At 45.0% G+C, this 19,529-nt stretch overlaps 1 protein-coding gene across 2 annotated transcripts in view; it reads left to right on the top strand.

Annotated features, from left to right (window-relative positions):
* The window catches only part of LOC126533903 (glycogen phosphorylase-like), a 60,949-nt gene that overhangs the window by 37,092 nt on the left and 4,328 nt on the right, over window positions 1-19,529 (top strand). For both annotated transcript variants that reach the window (XM_072289305.1, XM_072289306.1), the window contains 7 exons: window positions 1,680-1,843; window positions 4,420-4,534; window positions 6,582-6,683; window positions 9,783-9,989; window positions 10,898-11,119; window positions 12,747-12,874; window positions 15,994-16,128. In XM_072289305.1, the coding sequence (XP_072145406.1) occupies window positions 1,680-1,843; window positions 4,420-4,534; window positions 6,582-6,683; window positions 9,783-9,989; window positions 10,898-11,119; window positions 12,747-12,874; window positions 15,994-16,128 (1,073 nt within the window). The remainder of the gene's footprint in view (window positions 1-1,679; window positions 1,844-4,419; window positions 4,535-6,581; window positions 6,684-9,782; window positions 9,990-10,897; window positions 11,120-12,746; window positions 12,875-15,993; window positions 16,129-19,529) is intronic.

Below are 19,529 nucleotides of genomic sequence, written 5' to 3' on the forward strand. Positions count from 1 at the left end.
ACATAGTAAATCTTCTCCGATTCCAAGGCTGCTCTCCAGTGCATTATGTCGCCATTTCGTCATGGACTGAATGAACAATTAGTCGCTGACATAAGACTTCTTCATCACTACACAAGAGAGAAAAAACACAACATAGTCTATCAGTGGATACCGGGCCATTGTGGTATCTACAGAGACAACAGTGCAGACGAGGCTGCCCGATATGCTCATGATGGTCTCCACTGTGTAGCTATACTGTTATCCAGAACAGACGCAGCTACAGTGCTTCGTTTGCTTGTACGTGAACTTACACTTTCACAGTGGATCTCAACACAATTTACCAACGCTCGTGTCCACAACTTGGATCCGAACCTACGGCTACATCTTCCATCAGGACTGTATAGAGCTGAGGAGACACTTCTGTGCTGCTTGTGGCTTGGCGTGGCCTTCACGAATGCTTACACATTTCGAATCGGAATGGCCAACAGCCCTACATGCGATAACTGTGGGTGCGAGGAAACAATTGCCCACCTTCTCTGTGAGTGTCCCTGCTTCAGTGCGCCCAGGAAAGAACTTTCAAGTGTGTTGGATAGTCTTGACAAATGGCCTTTCTTGGAGGAAAAGGTCCTGGAACACTGGCCGAGACCGTCCTCAGCACAGAAGGCTTTGGAAATGTTGTTGCACCTCTTGTGGAGAACTAGTCCTAGAGACAGACTTTAAGCAGTGCTGTATTCTGCTTTCCTTTCCCCCCTTTCTTTTTTGCTCTTCTTTCCTTTTTTTGTAACATCTCATTTCTATTATCTTTTATTCCCCTTACCCCCTTTTTCCAGCACAGGGTAGCCAACCGGTCTGAGAACTGGCTAACATCCCTGTCTTAATTTCCATCTATTCCTTCCTCTCTTCCGTCTCCCACGTAAAACGCTTATTTTTCGCCTGCCACAGGAAGATTTTCAAGCTATAACCGTAGCTCACAATTATCACGTTATTTAATCGATTCTAAAGCGCGCCTGTATTTTTCGAGAAAATTGAACAACGAATTGCATTCGCAGCGTTTGTATGCTTTACCGCATAACACTAATATATTGCGGCTAAGCTGACTTTAAAAAAACTATGTGGCGAAGGTGACTTTAGAAAGCTGGCCGCCAATGTGCAACACATTAGACCCCTGCCCACTTGCAAAAAAAAAAAAAAAAAATCAGGTGCGCATTAGATTTCTATTTTGTTTAGGAGCTTAAATGTGAATCTACTTTAGTTTTCTGCATGGGATACATGGAAAGTGGGTGTGCGCTTGATTCAGGTGTGTGTCGGGATTGGTCAAGTACTGCCAAAATAATGAACGGTGTGTTCTGGCGTTTTTACTCCAGCTTGTTTAATTCAACCCGCCAGATAATTCGATGAACTTCGTCGGCCCCATCAGGGTTGACTTAACGGAAGTCGACTGTTACTAATATATGCCTATAACACATATTGGATATAATGAGGCATTTTCATTTCCAATGCGACTTTGTTATAACAAAGTTCGACTGTGCATGGTTTATACGGCAGCATAGACAATACAGCGTTACTGTGTGGTTGACTTCACCAGACAGTGGATGCTTATGCCACTGTTCGCCTACCCTTTTGTCTGGCGTACTGATCTAACCGTCGTTATAAACTGGGTCCACCATACGCCGGTCAATTTGCGAGTGTTCTTGTTCCAGGAGGTGAGCAAGAAATACCCCGGGGACCACGACCGAATGCAGCGTATGTCGCTGGTCGAGGAAGAAGGCGAGAAGCGCGTCAACATGGCTCACCTGGCAATTGTGGGCTCGCACAAGATCAACGGTGTGGCACAGATCCACTCCGAGATTCTCAAGAAGGGCCTGTGAGTGTACATGCCGCAAACTGCGGTTTGATGACAAAGCTGTCTGCTTTTGCACAAATTGAGATGAGCCAGAACTATGCCTGTCATCACGCTACTTCTGAACAACCTTTGTTGGTAGAGCCAATAGGCACTATGCAACTAATATATACAGTCTAACCCACTTCATTATGACAATACTTAAATGCCAAGAAAATTCCATTGTTGTAACCCGGTTGCATGAAAGAAGCACAGGGAAAAAAACGTACATTTAATTAAACAAAGAAGTACAGTTGAACCCACTTTTGGCATTACAAATTTGAACAATACTCCTACAACAATGAGCAGCCGCGACAATGTGAACTTCTGCATGTGTTACATGGCAAAATGGACCGCTTACTACAATGTTCCAATGCTGCACTACTGGCCATAAGAATTAAATCTGGCTGCTAGGTGTCTGCGCCAGAAGGAAACAAAAATGAAATCCAGGAAGAGAACAAAAAAAATGCGAGCCTCTGCGTTCATCTGTGTGCCACATGCCTTTACCACACCCGCCCCTGCGCTGCGCAACATGCCTTCAGTGCATCGCCCTCTCGCACCCCTCTCCCACCCTTCTGATAGACACAAGTTCACTTTGTCAATGTTGGAGGGGCGAAAGAAAAATGCAAGGTTGGTGACGCGACAAAGGCATGCCATGAGGGGTGTGCAACACAAAGGGTGTGGTGGTGGTGATGGCAAAGCAAAAGTGTGAGGTGTGTTGGTGGATGCGACGGCTTGCATTTTAAACATTCGTTTTCAAGAATTTTGCATTCTTTTTTTTTTCTTTCGGCGCAGACACCCAGAAGCCAGATTTAATTATGACCCAAAGCGTGGCATGGGAGCATTGTAGTAAGTGGTTTGTTTCGACTTAGAACACATACAAAAGTTGATGGTGCATTGCATGCTCATTGTTATATCCGATATATTGTTAACACCGGTATTGTTATAAGCAGGTTTGGTTTTATACTCTATATATTCATCGTTATGCAAAGAATGACATGCAAAACCATAATTCAAGATGCAATGTGTTGTTATTTTCTGGTTCATTGTACGCGGCAGGGAAAATGCAATGCTCTGTAAAGTGCACTGTTAGTCACGTGCCCACACCTTCTGCACATATTACAGGAGTGCACAGCACAGGCCTGTAGCGCCACTTGAATACAACGACCACCTGCAGCTGTTGGGGACACCACTCTTATTGTAGAACACTACCTCTGCACTTGGTGCCCTGTAGCTGCCTGGCAGTAATTTGAAGTAAATTTGTTGGTTAATTACAATGCTCAGTAACATTTTATGGTGCTGCTGAGATACATTTCTGCATTGTGTTCTGACTATCTGTAGTTTGTTCCTGTCATTTTTGGTGCAGAAACACTAGATCTTTTATGGAGCTTTTTTTTCTAGATATTTATTTTAGGTGCTGTGTTGACTTGTTGTCCTCTGATGAATGTACACTATATTGGCTGTGCCAGTGAAGAAAAACATTTCATGGTGCTTTTGTGGGCAAATTTGCAAACAAGCAGTTTCACTTCCGCTGCTAACGTTTTCTGCAACCTATACTGTACAAAACGCTGAGACTCGCTGCTCGGTATTGCTGTCACTGATCTGTGTCATGCGCACTGTCATCCATGTTGAAGTTCAGGGTGCAGAATAATGAAACACAAGCGTCGCATTTATGTGTTCGTGAGTAAATCCTTTTGAATGACTCCATTCGAAAAGCTTGCAAGCCTTGCAGCGAGATAGCATGGTGTGAATGTGTGTGGGCGACCGCACTGACAGGCAGCGTTATATTTGGGCAGTAGGGAGAGGAGGTGCCAGCAAAAGGGTTATCTCTCCCCCCCCCCTCCTGGTCCTAGGGTGCATTCCACTTCTGGCCAGCATTGGAGACAGTGCTTTAACAGCCGAAATGACAGCCTCCAACCTAAGTAGGTAGAAACATACGGCACACATATCTGAGACGTGATTTCATGTCGCATCAACAAGAAAAAGTGAAGTGAAGTGCATATTATTGCTATATTTTAACTTCTTTGGTCTCCAAACCTGTGAAAACAAAACATAGCCTGCATTAAACACTTAAAAAACCATTACTGCATTGTCTTGAGCGAAGGCCACCTCCCCTTCTAGTTTCCAAGCTGTCTGCTCAGCTGCCGTCTTGTCTGGACAGCAAGGAAGCCTCCATCGCTTTTGAGTTGGTTGCTGTCTTCACAAGGCTGCCTTTTTTGCGAGCTTTGTCAAAATTGGTTCGAGACTTGAGATGGCTGCTGTCTGCTGAGCTATCTATTTAGCTGTCTACGGTGAGCATTGGAACACTGCCTTAGTGAGTGTTATTGCATGCCTGCAGTGAAGAGCATCGGCTGAAACACATGCCTGGGACTGTATCATGTGTGATTTCCATTTCCTTTGATCTGATTCACTTTTCATCATTCGCACAAAATGGCTGATGCCAGCAATAGTTTGCGCTCAGCATTATGCTTGCAAACAATGACAATGACAAAGGATGGAAGGGATGGGAAAACATTGAAAGCGTTGTTAAGAAATGCATCCCCTGTTGCTGGCAACTGCAGGTTCAAGGACTTCTACGAGATGTACCCCGAGCGTTTCCTGAACATGACCAATGGCATTACTCCCCGCCGGTGGCTCCTGCTCTGCAACCCTAGTCTGGCCGATCTCATTGCCGATGTGAGCCTCGCCCTTTGCAGCCACATTGTGGCAGTCTTTTTCTAGGAATGGTTGCGGTATGTATTATCTCATTTGATACACAACTACAGTCGCCGCCCGATAATTCCGACATGCTTGATTATTCGAATAGCTCCACCGACCGACATTTTGAACGCCTTGCAGTGCGCGGTGTGATAATTCGGACTGAAAGTGCACGACTGTATGCTAGTTTGGCCACCGAGTTGAGCAGAAATAGTTATATCCTGGTTTTGATGCGTCAATGGTAGTAGTCGCTGACCGTTCCCAAACTGCAGGACAAGCCAAGCCAAGACACTTAAGTCGTAAAGGCTACATGCACAATTTGTCATGCGAGTTTCGTTCACGTAAACAGTGATTGTTTATGTCTTGCATCGCAACACGGTTCCAGGCAAATTCTTCAAGCAACGCCAAGTGGTGCCAAGTCAGCCCTTGATGTCTGCATGAGGGAAATGCCAAACAGTGACTGTTGCAAAGAAATACATGATCAGTCAGCCATTATAGTGCTGTCAACTTTTGTTATGTTGCCAGGGGAATAAGATCTGGTGGATGCATTGACTGTACTACTTTTATCTCTGTAATGACAGCATGACAGTGGTTGAGATAAAGGCCTCAATTTTGTAGCAGTGCTTTCCGCTTGATTCTAAGCCACTCTTATGGTCTGCCATATTCCGGCCTACTGGTATAGCTGCAGCAGTGGCCTAGTGGTAGAGCATCCATCTTGTATGCGGGGGGCAACGAGCTCAAATCTCGGTTTCGTTGGAAACACACCAGTTTTTTCTAATGGTAGAGATGTTCTCTGGCCTGGCACTTGGCTCTTTTGGGGGGGGTTCACATCTCAAGAGAGGGCCCAATAGAGATCTCCCTAGGTGCCTCTTGTCCAACCACAGATGGCCTTGTTGAAGAGCATCTGCCAAGGCTGCGGCAATTGCAAGTGCTGCCACCGGGTCCCAACCGGTAAAATAAGTACAAGCACACTCCCAGCCTGGTGCTCAGTCATTATGGGACCTCAACACTTAGAAAGGAGTGTTTGTCTCAAATCCGAAGGCGTCCCCACTTCAGTAGGTGCATTTGGGGTGCCACATGGGAAATGGCTGCCATGTGAGTGGCCCAAATGTCACCTTTTTTTGTTTTTTAATGCTCATGAGGGTTTCGACAGGAATTTAGGGTGCAGGTTCCTTTCCCAAGCGTACCACCCCTGAAAAGAGCAGAACAGCAGGCGGGGTATACTTGTGCCCATTTAAACCAGTGGGTGCCTGGCGGCGGTGGGCATCGAACATATCCCCTCCCGCAGCCGAGGCGGGCACTCTACCACGTGGCCAGCTGATCCTGTTAACATGCACAAACCATTGTTCTGACTGATGAAGCGTGAAAAAGAATAGCATAACAAATGGCATCACTTCAAAAATGTGGCAAGGGACTGTCTAGGACAAAGGCAAGCGTATATGTGTGTAGCAATGCATTGACAAATTTGGACTGTATTCTCGATCACATGCAAAGATACTTTCACTTTGCAATATTTGACGTGATTAGCACCAGACGCATCGATGGTAGACAACATTCGTCATTGTAAAAAGACAGGATGCTTGGAACTGTACCAAGAATGCCATCGCTCGTAGATGCCGACGCGTCCTGCACTAGTCACGGGAAACTGTAGGTACCGGACACCTGAAAGTGATGATCCAAGACTATGGCACGCCTTTTTTTGCGACTTGTGTGATAACATCACTCATTTTCTGGCAAGTTCAGTATTTGAGACTCCCAATTATTCGGAGTGTTTGGCTATCACCGTCAAGTCCGAATTATCGGTCGGCTACTGTATATGAGAGATGCATTTAATGCGAGCAGCGCGGTTAAATGTAAATTCAATATTGTGAATGAATTTTATACAGTGACCTAGGTTTCTTTCTTTTGAAAAGGAAATACAGCCCTACGTTTCAATTCACTCTAGACGTCTGATCCGAAACTGACTCAGTGTGCCTATCAGCTCTGGTGGGTTTCAAGTTGTCGCCTTCCTATCTGTTGTTCCCAGAAAATTGGCGATGGCTGGATCGTGCACCTGGAGCAGCTGACCAAGCTGAAGCCTCTGGTCAACGACAAAGCATTCCTGCAAGACTTGCAGAAAGTGAAGCAGGTCGGTGCTCCTTGAGAAAAAAAAAAGAAAGAAAAGAACAAGTGCTTTAGGAAAATCATGCATATGACTTTTAGCATGTGCTTTAAAAGACAACGGTATGAAATGACACTTTTGTGAATTCATACATGAGACACTGTCTTACATACCCCTACAGTCTGTGGGTCAGCACACAGCCATAATGTTAACCCCCTCAAGTGCTATGTACGCATTTGTGCATGCCATGGTAGTGCATCAAAATGAAAAACACTGCAGAATTTAGCAATGTGTAAAACATGCTGCCTACATCATGATACACTTCTTATTGGACATTTCCTGCAAGTTTGATAAATATATGCAAAGTGTTTTGGTGAAAGGAGCTGGAAGGTAAATGGAGAGTTTTATAATTGGGGGCCCAAGGATCAAGGCCCCCAAGCCGCGTTGTGTCGGTTGCTCTTGGGTTTAGAGGAGCAGCAGAGTTTGAGGATTGGGTCGAACGCAGACAGCGTTGGGTTGAGCGCTCAGGGCGCCGCAGTGTGGAAAATAGAAAGGTTCTTGAAGGCAAAAATAGATTAACCTCTTTTCTTACAAGTGGAAACAAACAGAATGCATTTTTGAACAAAAAGAGCGAACAATAGAATGTAAGAAACGTAATCACTGTGCTAGTACCGGTTAGTATTACGAATTAAGTGTGCAATTCCAAGCAAAGCAAAACCAATTGAAGCCAAGTGCTCTTACTCGGTGTTTTCTTGTGATGCACTGCGAAAAAGAACTGCGAGTTCGCCTGCGTGAAAAGGCAAAAATCAGTCGAAGTACAGCAAGTTTGCTCTGCGACCATCTGCTGTTGGCGACCAATGCTGAGAGAGTGATTGAGTGATAGGTGACTTTCAAAATGGTGGCCGCCCTCTTCCATGCATAGCCGTGGCCGTACCACTCACTAGAAGATCTGGCTGGAAAAGAACAATGATATCCACTGTTACGTGGACTGCAACAAGTCTGGCCTGCAAACAAGAAGAGAGATGATAGTGTGCTGTCTTGCTTTTGTTTGGCCCCGTTTTTAGTGCTGTTTGTCTTTACAAGTCATGTACCAGCTAGGTCATTGATATTATATAAATGCATCAATTCGTCAACTAAATTTAAGTTTTTTTTAATATCATCACTTTAAAAAATAGCATAAGGGTGATAGCCTAATTTGATGTGAAGTAGCCACATGCCTTAGTAATGAAACACTTTTGTCAGCAGTTAAGCAAAGTGTTGATTCGGCAACACAAAATCGTGCATCTTCGCTGTTAAAGCATTCTTGTCCAGGGAATGTGAGTTGTCTTTGTTTGGTGTACATCCTCCATATATATATATATATATATATATATATATATATATATATATATATATATATAGAGAGAGAGAGAGAGAGAGAGAGATGAGCGGTAGCTGTTGGTGGAGAACATTCCCCCCTGCTCCCGAAATAAATTTCTGACTAAGCCACTGGCCACAGTTGTCCAGTAGCTGTCGCATTGCGCTGGGCCACATTTTGATGGGGGCGGGGCGAAATGCAAGAAAGCTCGTGTACTCACTCACATTTAGGTGCACATTAAAGAACCCCAGGTGGTCAAAATTAATCTGGAGTCTCCCACTAGGGCGTGATTCATAATGAGATTCTGATTTTGACATGGAAAAGTCATTTTTTGTCTTCACACCTTAATTAGCTGAAAGCATTAAGTAACTTTTCTCGTGTTTCTTGTGAAATGTGCTTTTCTTGGCCTAAAAATGGAGATCAAGCTGTAGAATTGCATGGTGGGTTGGCATGTCAATGCTGTATTCTGGATTTTCATGTAAACTCTGCAGTATTCAAAATGAAATTCACGTGTGCTTCTTGTAGTCCGTGGCGGCGAATTTGTCTAAATGAAATTGGCATTAATTTTTGTAAAAAGAAAGGAAATATACAATGTCTTTAAGCCACCTTAATACAGTTCCACGTGCGTCTGACTTTATATCCAAGATGAATAGTTTACATAATCATATCTGTGTTACAAGCTCTGACAGTGGCAAAGCATTGGGAACTTCCAGTACTGGTTTTTATTGCAAATGGCACAGAGACATTTACAACATATGAAAGCTAAAGAACTGCTTTCAGAGTTAGAGCTGACCCTTCAATGACTTTCATTTCATTTTTGGAGCACTGTTATTGAGGCTGCACACTTTGACATATCAAAGTGAGTTCATACATTAGCATATTCATTATCATCATCAGTTTATTTTTGTGTCCATTGGTAGTACAAAGGCCTCTACTAGCGATATGCATTATATACCGTAGAACTCCATTGATGCGTTTTTCAAGGGATCCTGGGGAAAAAAAAGTAGCATCCTGGAAAACGTAGCCATAAGGAAGGTTGCAAATATCTACAGCTATCTCAGAAACAGTTCTGAATGGCTGTCAGCATAGTTATTAGATGTTTCAGGCTCATATTGTGACCGGGGATGGCATGTATGCATGTATACTTAAGGGACACTTCCAATGGTTAGTGACAGTGGCCTCTTTAAATTCTTGGTATGCTCGACAGCACTATTTTGCATGTGCTTCAGCACACAACACATATTTATTGCGGTGAAGCGAGCTCCAAAATAAATGTAGCCCTGTGCTCGGTGAATCTTGGTCTAGTGTGCATAGTTCCCTGTAGATTTTAACTGATGCACATTTCACTTGGGGCACTTTGCAAACTGCTCTGTGCAGCGCCTGGCTCGTGCAGCTTTGGTCGCTTATTGCAAACTTTGGTTGCTTGTTGCAACGTGCCAGTCGCTTGTCGCAACGTACAAGCTGGCTGCATTGCTAAATTTACGGGATCGCCACGTTCAAATGCAATGTAAGATGTGGGAACATTACAGATTGACGACATATTCAATGGGATTTGGGTTGAGATCACGATGTAGCAGCTTGGAAAATGCAGCAGAAACGAATGTATCAACAGGGTTCCATCGTATCGGCATTATGCAGCGAGTGTCACTAAACGTTACCCTGTGACAGCCTGTGAATGACATTAACAGAGAAGTGCACTTTTTCAAAGCGGCACTGAATTTGTCCGACAGCGGTATCATGCGGGTCCATGCTGATTACTTGGGTTGCAGGAAAACAAGATGCGGCTGTGCGAGTACCTGCACAAGCTGACGGGCATCAAGCTCAACCCATCGTCCATATTCGACATGCAAGTGAAGCGTATCCACGAGTACAAGCGACAGCTGCTCAACTGCCTGCACATCATCTGCCTGTACAACCGCATCAAGGCAAACCCCTCGGCGCCCTTCGTGCCACGTACCATCATGATTGGTGGAAAGGTGCACAGTTTGCTTTCTTTGTTTCGTTCATGTTTTGCCCCTCAGAAGATGTTGACTTTGCCGTAATGAAACATTGGTGCCATTTGTCTGTGCTATGATGAAAAAGCAGCTTTCATCATAGCTGTGAAAGCACAGACCATTTCACTATTTAGAGACTCTGGCAAGATTCCGCAAGTTTTTGTCGCAGGAATGAAGTGGGCTAAAAAGATGATGGCAAACTACAGTAGTGCTGGCAGAGCATAGCCAAGTGAAAAGGCGACAGATTCAGTGGAAATCTGCTGGTTGGACAACAGTAAAGCAAGCGCCACTGTTTTATCTGTGCAAAGGCTATCCGAGAAACCTGCATAGGTTATTATTGTAGCTTTTTGCTGCTTTCTGCATGAGATTCCAACTACCCCCATTTGCTGCTAAAGTCGGACACTGTACGGCTTCTTGGCATACAAATGCAGTTGCGTTACCGGTAAGCAAAAACCAAACAAATGGAAATTGTTCTGGTACACATGCAAGAGGCACTGGATCTCTTATCTTTCAGTTAATTCTTTGGCGTCTCATTCCTTGCTTTTGTTAACTTATTCTGAAGAACGCTCCAGTGCTTTCGAGGATCAGAGTCGGCGTGCTTGATTGGAATGCCAAGTGAGGTTGTCACAGGCACTATGCAGGATGATGTAGGCATATCCACGGTAGCTTAGTGACTATGGCGTTGTGCTGCCAAGCACAAAGTTGTGGGTTCGACTCCTTGTCGCAGTAGCCACACTCCAGTGGGGTCAGAATGCAAAGGTTAACGTACATTGAAGTATCGCAGGCGGTCGAAATTAATCCGGTACCCCCCACCTACTACAGCATTCCTGATAACCAGTGTTTTGCATTGAGATGTAGGCCCTACAATTTGATTTGATTTGATGATGCAGGCGGCTCCGGGCTACTACATAGCAAAGCAGATCATCAAGCTGATTATCGCGGTGGCCAATGTGGTGAATCACGACCCTGTGGTTGGGGACAAGCTTAAGGTGATCTTCCTGGAGAACTACCGTGTCAGCCTGGCCGAGAAGATCATCCCGGCCGCCGACCTCAGCGAACAGATCTCCACTGCCGGCACAGAGGCTTCAGGCACCGGAAACATGAAGTTCATGGTTGGTCTCTTTCCTCTGACGTTCTTGTTACCTTGCCATTGGAGTGGTCTACATGTACAGTCGCCGACCGATTTTCCGGACTCCAAAAATTCGGACATGCCCGATTATTCGGTCAGCTTCGCGGCACCGCCGTTCTCCCCATAGACCATAATGTATAACAACTGCCGAAAGTTCGGACACCTTGCAGCCTCTCGTCTGATTTTTCGGACACTCCTTGAGTCAACTCGATCGAGGGCATCATGCACCGACTCTGACCGGCGCATAGTTCGACTTGCTGAACGCCATTTTTGTTTTGAACGGAGCCTCCTTGCTGCCCCATGAAGCGGCGCTACTGGAAATCCCCGCTCATCATCATCGTTTCTGCTTGGTTCGATAGAATGGCCGTACAGCAGTTCCGGTTTCAGCTTAGTAAGCCATGTCAAGACAATCCAGCAGCTGATTTGTTTCTTTCGCGCACGACGATGCGAGCAGGCCGCGTTTTTCGTTTGTGCGACTGGTGTCGGCACGATAGTGTTTGCTTTGTGTGCTGTGTCGAGGTTTCGGTGTTCCAACGCGGCGTACGGAAACATCGCGTCAAGTGTCTAATGGCGCCGACAGTGCGGGTGCCGGGGGGCCTAAGATTTGTCGCCTTCCGATGTGCTCCCTACTGACGCGGAAAAAGTTCTGCCGAGACCTGCGCAGTGGTTGCATTGCGATTCCGGACACCGTCTCATTTGAGAGTTTCACAGGTGCTGACACTGCTGTACTGACATGCGCAGAACTCGACGACGGCGAGATCATTCGTCAGGTTTCTGCTGCACCCATTCTCTATGCTGCACCGCCGGACGATGACTCCGAGTCGGAAGATGACGCACCATGTGCTACGCTGCTGTCGCATGCGGAATGTGCACAAGCAGTGACTGTGCTTTCAGCCGCCTATAGTGACCGTTCGACCCTCTCCGAGATTCAGGCTTATCTGATTGCGCGTAAACGGCACAGCGTGCAACGGCGCACTCACGATTTCTTCAAGCCTACTGCAGAGCCCGAATAAGTGCGTGGAAATAAAGGATTTCATTTTTTTTTCTTAATCTGCTTTTTCGGACACCTGTTTATTCGGACATTTCCGCAGTCCCCGTGAGGTCCGAATAAACGGTCGGCGACTGTATTCAGTTTAGCGCACTTGTAGCTTCTGGTCATTGCAGTGCCCATTATCAGGACTTGCTGTGAGCCCAGTTGGTGTATACTCAACATAAATATGCACCTCTTTGTTGTCCGTTTCTTCTCATTTACGGGGGTGTTTTTTTTTTTTCATTGTGTTTTTTTACCTCTCATGTCAAGTGTCCATGCATCGTGTTGTGCTGCCTTTGCACCTCACCTTTATGGCTGAGCATAATGTTTCTGACACTTGCTCCTAGGTGGCGATGTGGGTGTGTGAGTTTCTTCAACGCTTCAACCAACTTTATGAATGACTGCAATTACAGGCGGGGGAAGGTTATATGCACATTGTATATATGTACATATGTATATGTAATTATATGTGGGGGAAGGTTATGTACGAAAAAATATGGCATTCTGAGCAGTGCCTTTGTGTGGATGGTCTGTTCTTCTTTCTTTACAAATGTTTTACGTACGTGATTTTTTTTTGTAGCTGAACGGTGCTTTGACCATTGGCACCCTGGACGGTGCTAATGTTGAGATGCAAGAAGAAATGGGCCCAGAGAACATCTTCATCTTTGGAATGACCGAGCCAGAAGTTGAAGACCTCAAGAAGAGGGGGTGAGTGCTGTTTGACTCTCGTTGATTTTCATGAGTCACTCGTGTGCAGAGCTGCTGAATCGGTGAAAGACAACTTGCACTTGCTTACTATATTTGTACGAATGGTAACACAAGATTTCTTTGTGAGAAAAAAACGCCTTTGCATTATATTTGGATGCGAGCTCCAAATACCAGAAGCCCAAATGCGGGAAACAGTTTTAGACTGCTCTCTGGCTAAGCCACAGTTGTACCTGAAGTTTCCATTTCTTCTTTGCAGAAAGGCTGGGTGACGGTGGAGGCTACTTGTTGTTTCCTGCCTGCAAAAATTCATTCTGTGATTATTTTTAATGAATGTGCCATTTGTTACAAACCAAGCAGAAGTTTGCCACGTACAGGGTTTGTCCGTAATGTAATGAGACTGCCTGCCACGTGGCGCTGCAGTCACCCCAGTATCGCGCTCCCCGGAGGCGGGATTTGTGGTGGCGGTTTTAAGGTAAGTAACGCACCAGGCGGCAGTCACGTCCGAGCTCTGACACAGTGAGGATCTGAAGTGGTGCGAAAGCTGTTTTAGAGTTTTTGTCACTGCAGAAAACGTCAAAAATGGAGCGTTCGCTGGAGCAGTGGTACGTAATTAAATTTTGCTTTCACCTTCTAAGACGATTGCCTTGGTTAAGGAGGCTTACACAGACGACACCCTGTCAAGGGCCCAGGTTTTCCAGTGATTCAGTCAGTTCAAGAACGGACGGGAGGTTATTGAAGACATGGAGCGATGTGGACGCCCTTCGACAAGTGGTTTGTACAAAAATATGGCCAAAGTAAATGACCTCCTGTACTCTGACCGTCGTTTGAGTGTCAGATTAATTGCCGAAGACGTCAACATGTGCGAAACAATGGTTCATGTTAATTATTTCTGAAAATTTGAACATGCAGAAGGTGTGTTCGAAATTGGTGTCAAAAGTGTTGAGTGATGAACAAGAACAATGACGAGTTGACATTTCCCGTGAGATGTTGATGCAGTTAGAAAGCGAACAGGATATTTAAATGGTGTAATAATGGGCGACGAATCATGGGTGCTACTGTATGACCTCAGAACTAAGCGCCAAAGTTTGGAGTGACACACCGCGAACTCCTCGCGAACTCCCCATGGCCCAACAAAGCGAGAATGTCGAATTCCAAGGTATAGAAAATGTTTGTTGTCTTTTTTGACAAGTGTAGGGTGGTCCACAAACAATTTGTACCTTCGGGATGAACAGTCACTGCTGTGCTCTACAAAGAAGTCCTTGAGTGCCTTCACGGAGCCATCAAACGGAAATGGCCAAAGGTTGCCGATTGCTGGAAGCTCCACCACGACAACACTCCAGTCCACACCGTCTTCGTTGGCACCGCCTACCTTTCCCAGATAGGGGCCGCAACCTTGCCGCAGCCACCATAGAGCACCGATATGAGCCTGGCACATTTTCCTGTTCCCAAAGCACAAGAGAAGCCTGGAAGGTCACCTTTTCAGTGATGTTCCTGCCATCCAATGGGCTGTCACAGAGTCTCTGAAAGAGGTTACGGCAGCTGACTTCCAGGGATCCTTTGCAGTGTAGGAATCGCATCAGCAGTGTGTATCGACGCTCAAAGGAGACTGCTTTGCAGAATTTTGATATGTACTGATCGGATCAATAAGTTCTTTTTACCAGACCCAGTCTCGTTACTTTACAGACAAACCCTGTATTCCATGTTCTGTTTAATGATAGTGAATGTGCTCTCTTCGCTGTAACATTGTCTACACAAACAGGAAGAACAGTCACTGGAAAGTCGAGTCATATTTGACTGTTCCAAGCTGCACATATTTTAATAAGCATGTCGCGCATCCATGCTTCCGACAGGAGATTCGAAGGTTGAGTCTCGCAAGGCCTCCCACAAAATCACGGACCATTGGGAACCCCTGTTGGATCGCATATTGCGAGTTTGTTCTAATACAATTAAAAAACATTTAATGAGTTGCCAAGTGCCCCTTCACGTTAACATTACATTAAATTCATGTTACATTCACATGGTCACAAAGGTTTCGTGAAAATGTGGCATACGTCTTTGCTGATGCCAAACATATTTTGCTATTTTGGTTGCAGAGGTGGTCGGCCTACTTTAAACAGCCAAACCTGGTGACAGCAGTTTGCATTACCGTTCCTAAGAACCTACATTCAGGAACAGCTTAGTATGTTGGAATTTAAGGGGGGATGCTACACTTGAATGCCAGCTTTACTATTTATGGATAAATCTTACCCATATTTGCGGACCTTGTATGTCTGGATGTGGTGATACCGAAATTGTATCTTTTTTTGTCCTAGGGCAAGTGGTACCTGATATACCGTAGAAACTGGGTACTTTTGCCTAGAGGTAAATTAGAATCTAGACAAAGAAACCGAGCACATGGGTTAAAATAGAGAAATAATCTAGAACTTCTAAATGACGTTTTTTTTTTTTTGCTGCAAGTTAAAACACTCACAAAAGTATGTGTTTATGTGTCTTCCTTTTGTGTGTGTTTTACCTTGCAGCAAAAAAACATGCCTTTTAGCAAGCACCAACTAGGCCAACAAGCAATTGTGTTAGACTTCTAAGGTGCGCACTAAGGTAGTAACCAATATAATGGGTCAGTTTTAAACTAGAGTGGAAGCCCATCAAAGTTTCTTGGAAAAATTGTGATCTTGACTTGTGAGACACGACTAATTAAAACATTTTCTGAACAAAATATTCTGCTAAAATTGTGCTTAGTGCATACTGCATGCATTTATATTTTCAGTAAAGAAAGAATTGCAATAGCTAAAATAGAGCAGAAGCTATCTTTTGTCCAAAATTACAAGTGTGTCAAAATTGTTCTGATAAATCAAGAAAATACATTTCAAAGCATCTGTCATGTGACGTAACACAAATTATTATGAAAATGAAGGGTCTCGGAATGTTGTGGTATGAATCCTATGAAAATTAAGGGTTTCGGAGACTTGTAAATAACAAAACTGAACTGTTTTTGGGCCAGCTTCCTGTCTTTAAGGGGAGCTTTCCCCCTTAAAATTTTGAGCGTCCTGCATTCTACTGCTGTTCAGTCCATTCATGGCTGTCGTGGAACATGTGTCTCATGTCATGAACTCTTGCTGCAGCTACAATGCCTGGGACTATTACAACAAGCTGCCAGAAGCGAAGAAGGCCATCGACCAGATCAGCAGTGGTTTCTTCAGCCCAACTAATCCAAGCCTCTTCCATGACCTCACCAACATGCTGCTCAACCATGACAGGTAACTGTTTGGCTTAACCTAGCTGCATTTGTCATGTGGTGCGTCTGCATGACTTATACACACCACAGTTGTTTACCTGGGCAGGCTTTGTGTTCTTGGAGAAGGTTAGGTGTTATGTGTTGCGGTACCATGATTTTTGTGTGCATCATTTTCATTCATATTGCACACTTCTTCAGGAACATGAGCAATGTGCAACTATATGTGCTTGCAATGTGTGTGCAGGTGAACCACGCTACAGTGAAGTCTCATCCGACACGAAAATACCTTCACATCTGATGTTCGTTATAGGCATGCAGTCCATGCCTGTTACAACAGGAATGGACTGGGTGCAAGATAGCATGCAACATACTTTCAGATATAACGGACCAATGTTTCCTCACTTAGGTTGGTCTGCACCTATTGTCAATGCAACATAGTTAGCTTTTAATGGACTATCGGCTACAACAGACATTTTTGGGCATATATTGTTCAGATGGGTGTAAATACAACATACTTTGCTATGGCAGTGCCTGCGTACAGCTGTAATGCGCCCTTGGGGTTTATTGATTGGTTGCCTCCACCCAAAAAGATCATGTTCACAAAAGGTGTTCCACATCTGCCGCAAAGGTCTGTGAGTGGTGGCGCTGGCTAACAGTTCCAGGGTTCTACTAGGAAACATAAATACCCAAGAAAGTGGATGGGGAAACGGTGCCGCGGTAGCTCAATTGGTGGAGCATCGCACGCGAAATGCTAAGGTTGTGGAATTTTTCCCCACCTGTGGCAAGTTGTTTCTTCATCCACTTTCATTTCCATTAATTTATCGTTTCTTTATCAAGCACAAGTAATTTCCCCTATGTTGTCTTTGGCGTCAGTGTTTGTTGGCTTCTTATGATATGACTAATAAAAACCGCTCCCCTCGGTTAACCCCCTATCTTGTAGTTTGAACTACCCTTGTCACAACACCTGGGACCCAAGCAGGTCCCAGGCATAAGGGTAAGAAAAGATGTTTTTGAAAGAATGTTTGTTACTGCTCTCCCAAAAAGGACTGTTTGTTTGCAGTAGAGTTCGGTGTCTTGGAGCAGGAAGGAAGGTATGTGTTCATTTAGTGTTTGTTGGGTATTTAGGAAGTTTTTGCGCTGGCATAGAAGTGTGTGTCAGTGTAGTGTGTGTCTACCTAGTGATTCTCCATCACTTGTCGGTGATGTGCTCAGCATAAACGTTGTGTGATGCAGCAATCGTTTCTCTCACTGCGAACTTTTTAAAGAGCCACAGGCATTTGTGGCTGCAAGGTATTTACGGCCACAGAGGCAGTGCGTGATTCGGTCGTTCTTAGGGTCCCACAATCCAAATGCCTCGACAACGATTGCCTCCACAGACACCCTCTGGTACTCTTGCAACAGGTACTGCCAGACAGGCTGGTATTTCTCCTCCTTCCTCTGTACTACCATCGGATCTTAGCCCAAAGGCCGACTTGCTTTGGCCATGTCTGTGTCCACACCACCCTCTTTGTCAGCATTCCAAGCACTTGTGTATCTAGTTTCCTTTCCTTCCGCTCTCCCATGGTGGCGATGCCGTCAAAACGTCACGCGCGTCCACTTTCCTCCGGCTCCTCGGGGCAGCGGTTCCGCTGTCCACGCGAATATATTGCTGTGTTCCAATACTCGCCATGGATGACAAAGTAGACAGCTAAGCAGACAGCAGCCATCTTAAGCCTCGTTCCAATTTTCACGAAGATGTCAAAGTAGACAGCTTCACGAAGACAGCATCGAAGTAAAAAAAAATGATGCAGGCTACTTTCTCATCCAAACAAGATGGCGGCTGAGCAGGACACTTGGAAAGTCAACAGGAAGGTTGATGACACACAAGAAAACACGCTGTCCAGACATGTTGTACTAGAGACTTAATGTAAGCTACATCGCGTTTTTCATAGGTTTGCAGGTGCAGACTTAAAATACTGAAATAATGTGCGCTTGTCTCAACTTTTTCTTGTTGCTGCGAGGTGGCGTCACGTCGCAGAAGCGTCTTCTATACGTCTTCCAGGTGGCCACAAACGCATTCCATTACATGGCATCGCAGCTGTCTCGGCTGTCTCCTTGGCTGTCTGCATAGACTGTCTGCGATGCTGGCCAGAATTGGATCACACCCTATAAAACAATCTAGAAAGACGAGTTGCTGTTCACCATTTTTGAATTTCACTTCTGTCATTGTAACGGGGAGGCCGCATATAGTCTGGACTCCCGAGGAGCAATACTCCTACGAAGAGCAATGTCCCGCATGCGCTTGGCGTTTTGTGCACAATCTTCATCAGTAGTGTTTGCCACCCGCTGGTGATGGTTGCATTATCGTTGCTTTTCCTGCCGTCGCTCTTCATAGGCACATTGCTCCTCGGGAGTTCTGACTATATGAGAATATGATGGAATTAATATAATAATAACAGAGACAGAGGCGATACGAGAACGTGTGTGTTCACCTATCACGATGACCACCGATCAAGACAATAAATGTGTTCGTACCTTTGTTCAAAATTCTGTGTCACCTCTGTGTCATGTGCTAAACAGCTTCGCTGGTCATCCACCTTCACAGAGTGGCATGGTTCATGATTTTTTTTTTTTCTTAAGCAACGAATACTTTAGCGACAAGCTTCCCGCAACGGCATGCCATGCAATGCCGAACGGGTGAGGAGTTTTCATGTTGACCACGTAATCGACTCATCGCCACCGACAGCTGTTGGCTGTGGTTGCCACTAGGCCTAACCAGCTTCGAAGCGATGACACTTCAAGAACAACTTTTAACAAAATGAAATGCATCATTTTGAGAACGCTTTATTTCTGATCACATCATTCGCCCAAAAAAAAAATGAGGCTGCTATTCGCTGCGTTCTGACTGCGAGGCATGCTATACGATCGAGCTGTCTTGCATGCAGTGCACAGACATCAAGATGCAGGCTCCGAGTGTAACTTGCCTCATAACACAGCTCTTGTTTGTGCTACAGATGTGACAGTGGTTTTTGCTTATCGCAAAAGGTAAAATTGACGTCAGTTTATTCTACAGGCCACTATTTTGTGTGAAAAAACAGACTGTAGTCGATGTTTAATCAGCGGCAGCAGCGTGATCGAGCCAAATGACTGGCATGGCAGCACTGGCCGACTGGCTCCTGGCCATTGTGCTGACCATTAATCTTGCAGTTATACGAGTGTATAAATGCTCCAGTGTCAGGAAACTGCCACTTGTGAGCAACCAGCAACCAGAAAATGGTGGACAGCAAGACAATTAGCGTGTAAACCAGTTTATCTGCAGTTATTTATTTTCATTTTGATGTTTTTATCATTTTCGCCATTGCCTACGGGTTATATGGCAATACACGCAAAGTTCCCCAGTTTCATATCGCATCATACCACAAGCCTAATTTTGCATAGAACGGC

Source organism: Dermacentor andersoni, chromosome 7 (assembly GCF_023375885.2).
Source record: "Dermacentor andersoni chromosome 7, qqDerAnde1_hic_scaffold, whole genome shotgun sequence".
NCBI classification, from domain to species: Eukaryota; Metazoa; Arthropoda; class Arachnida; order Ixodida; family Ixodidae; genus Dermacentor; species Dermacentor andersoni.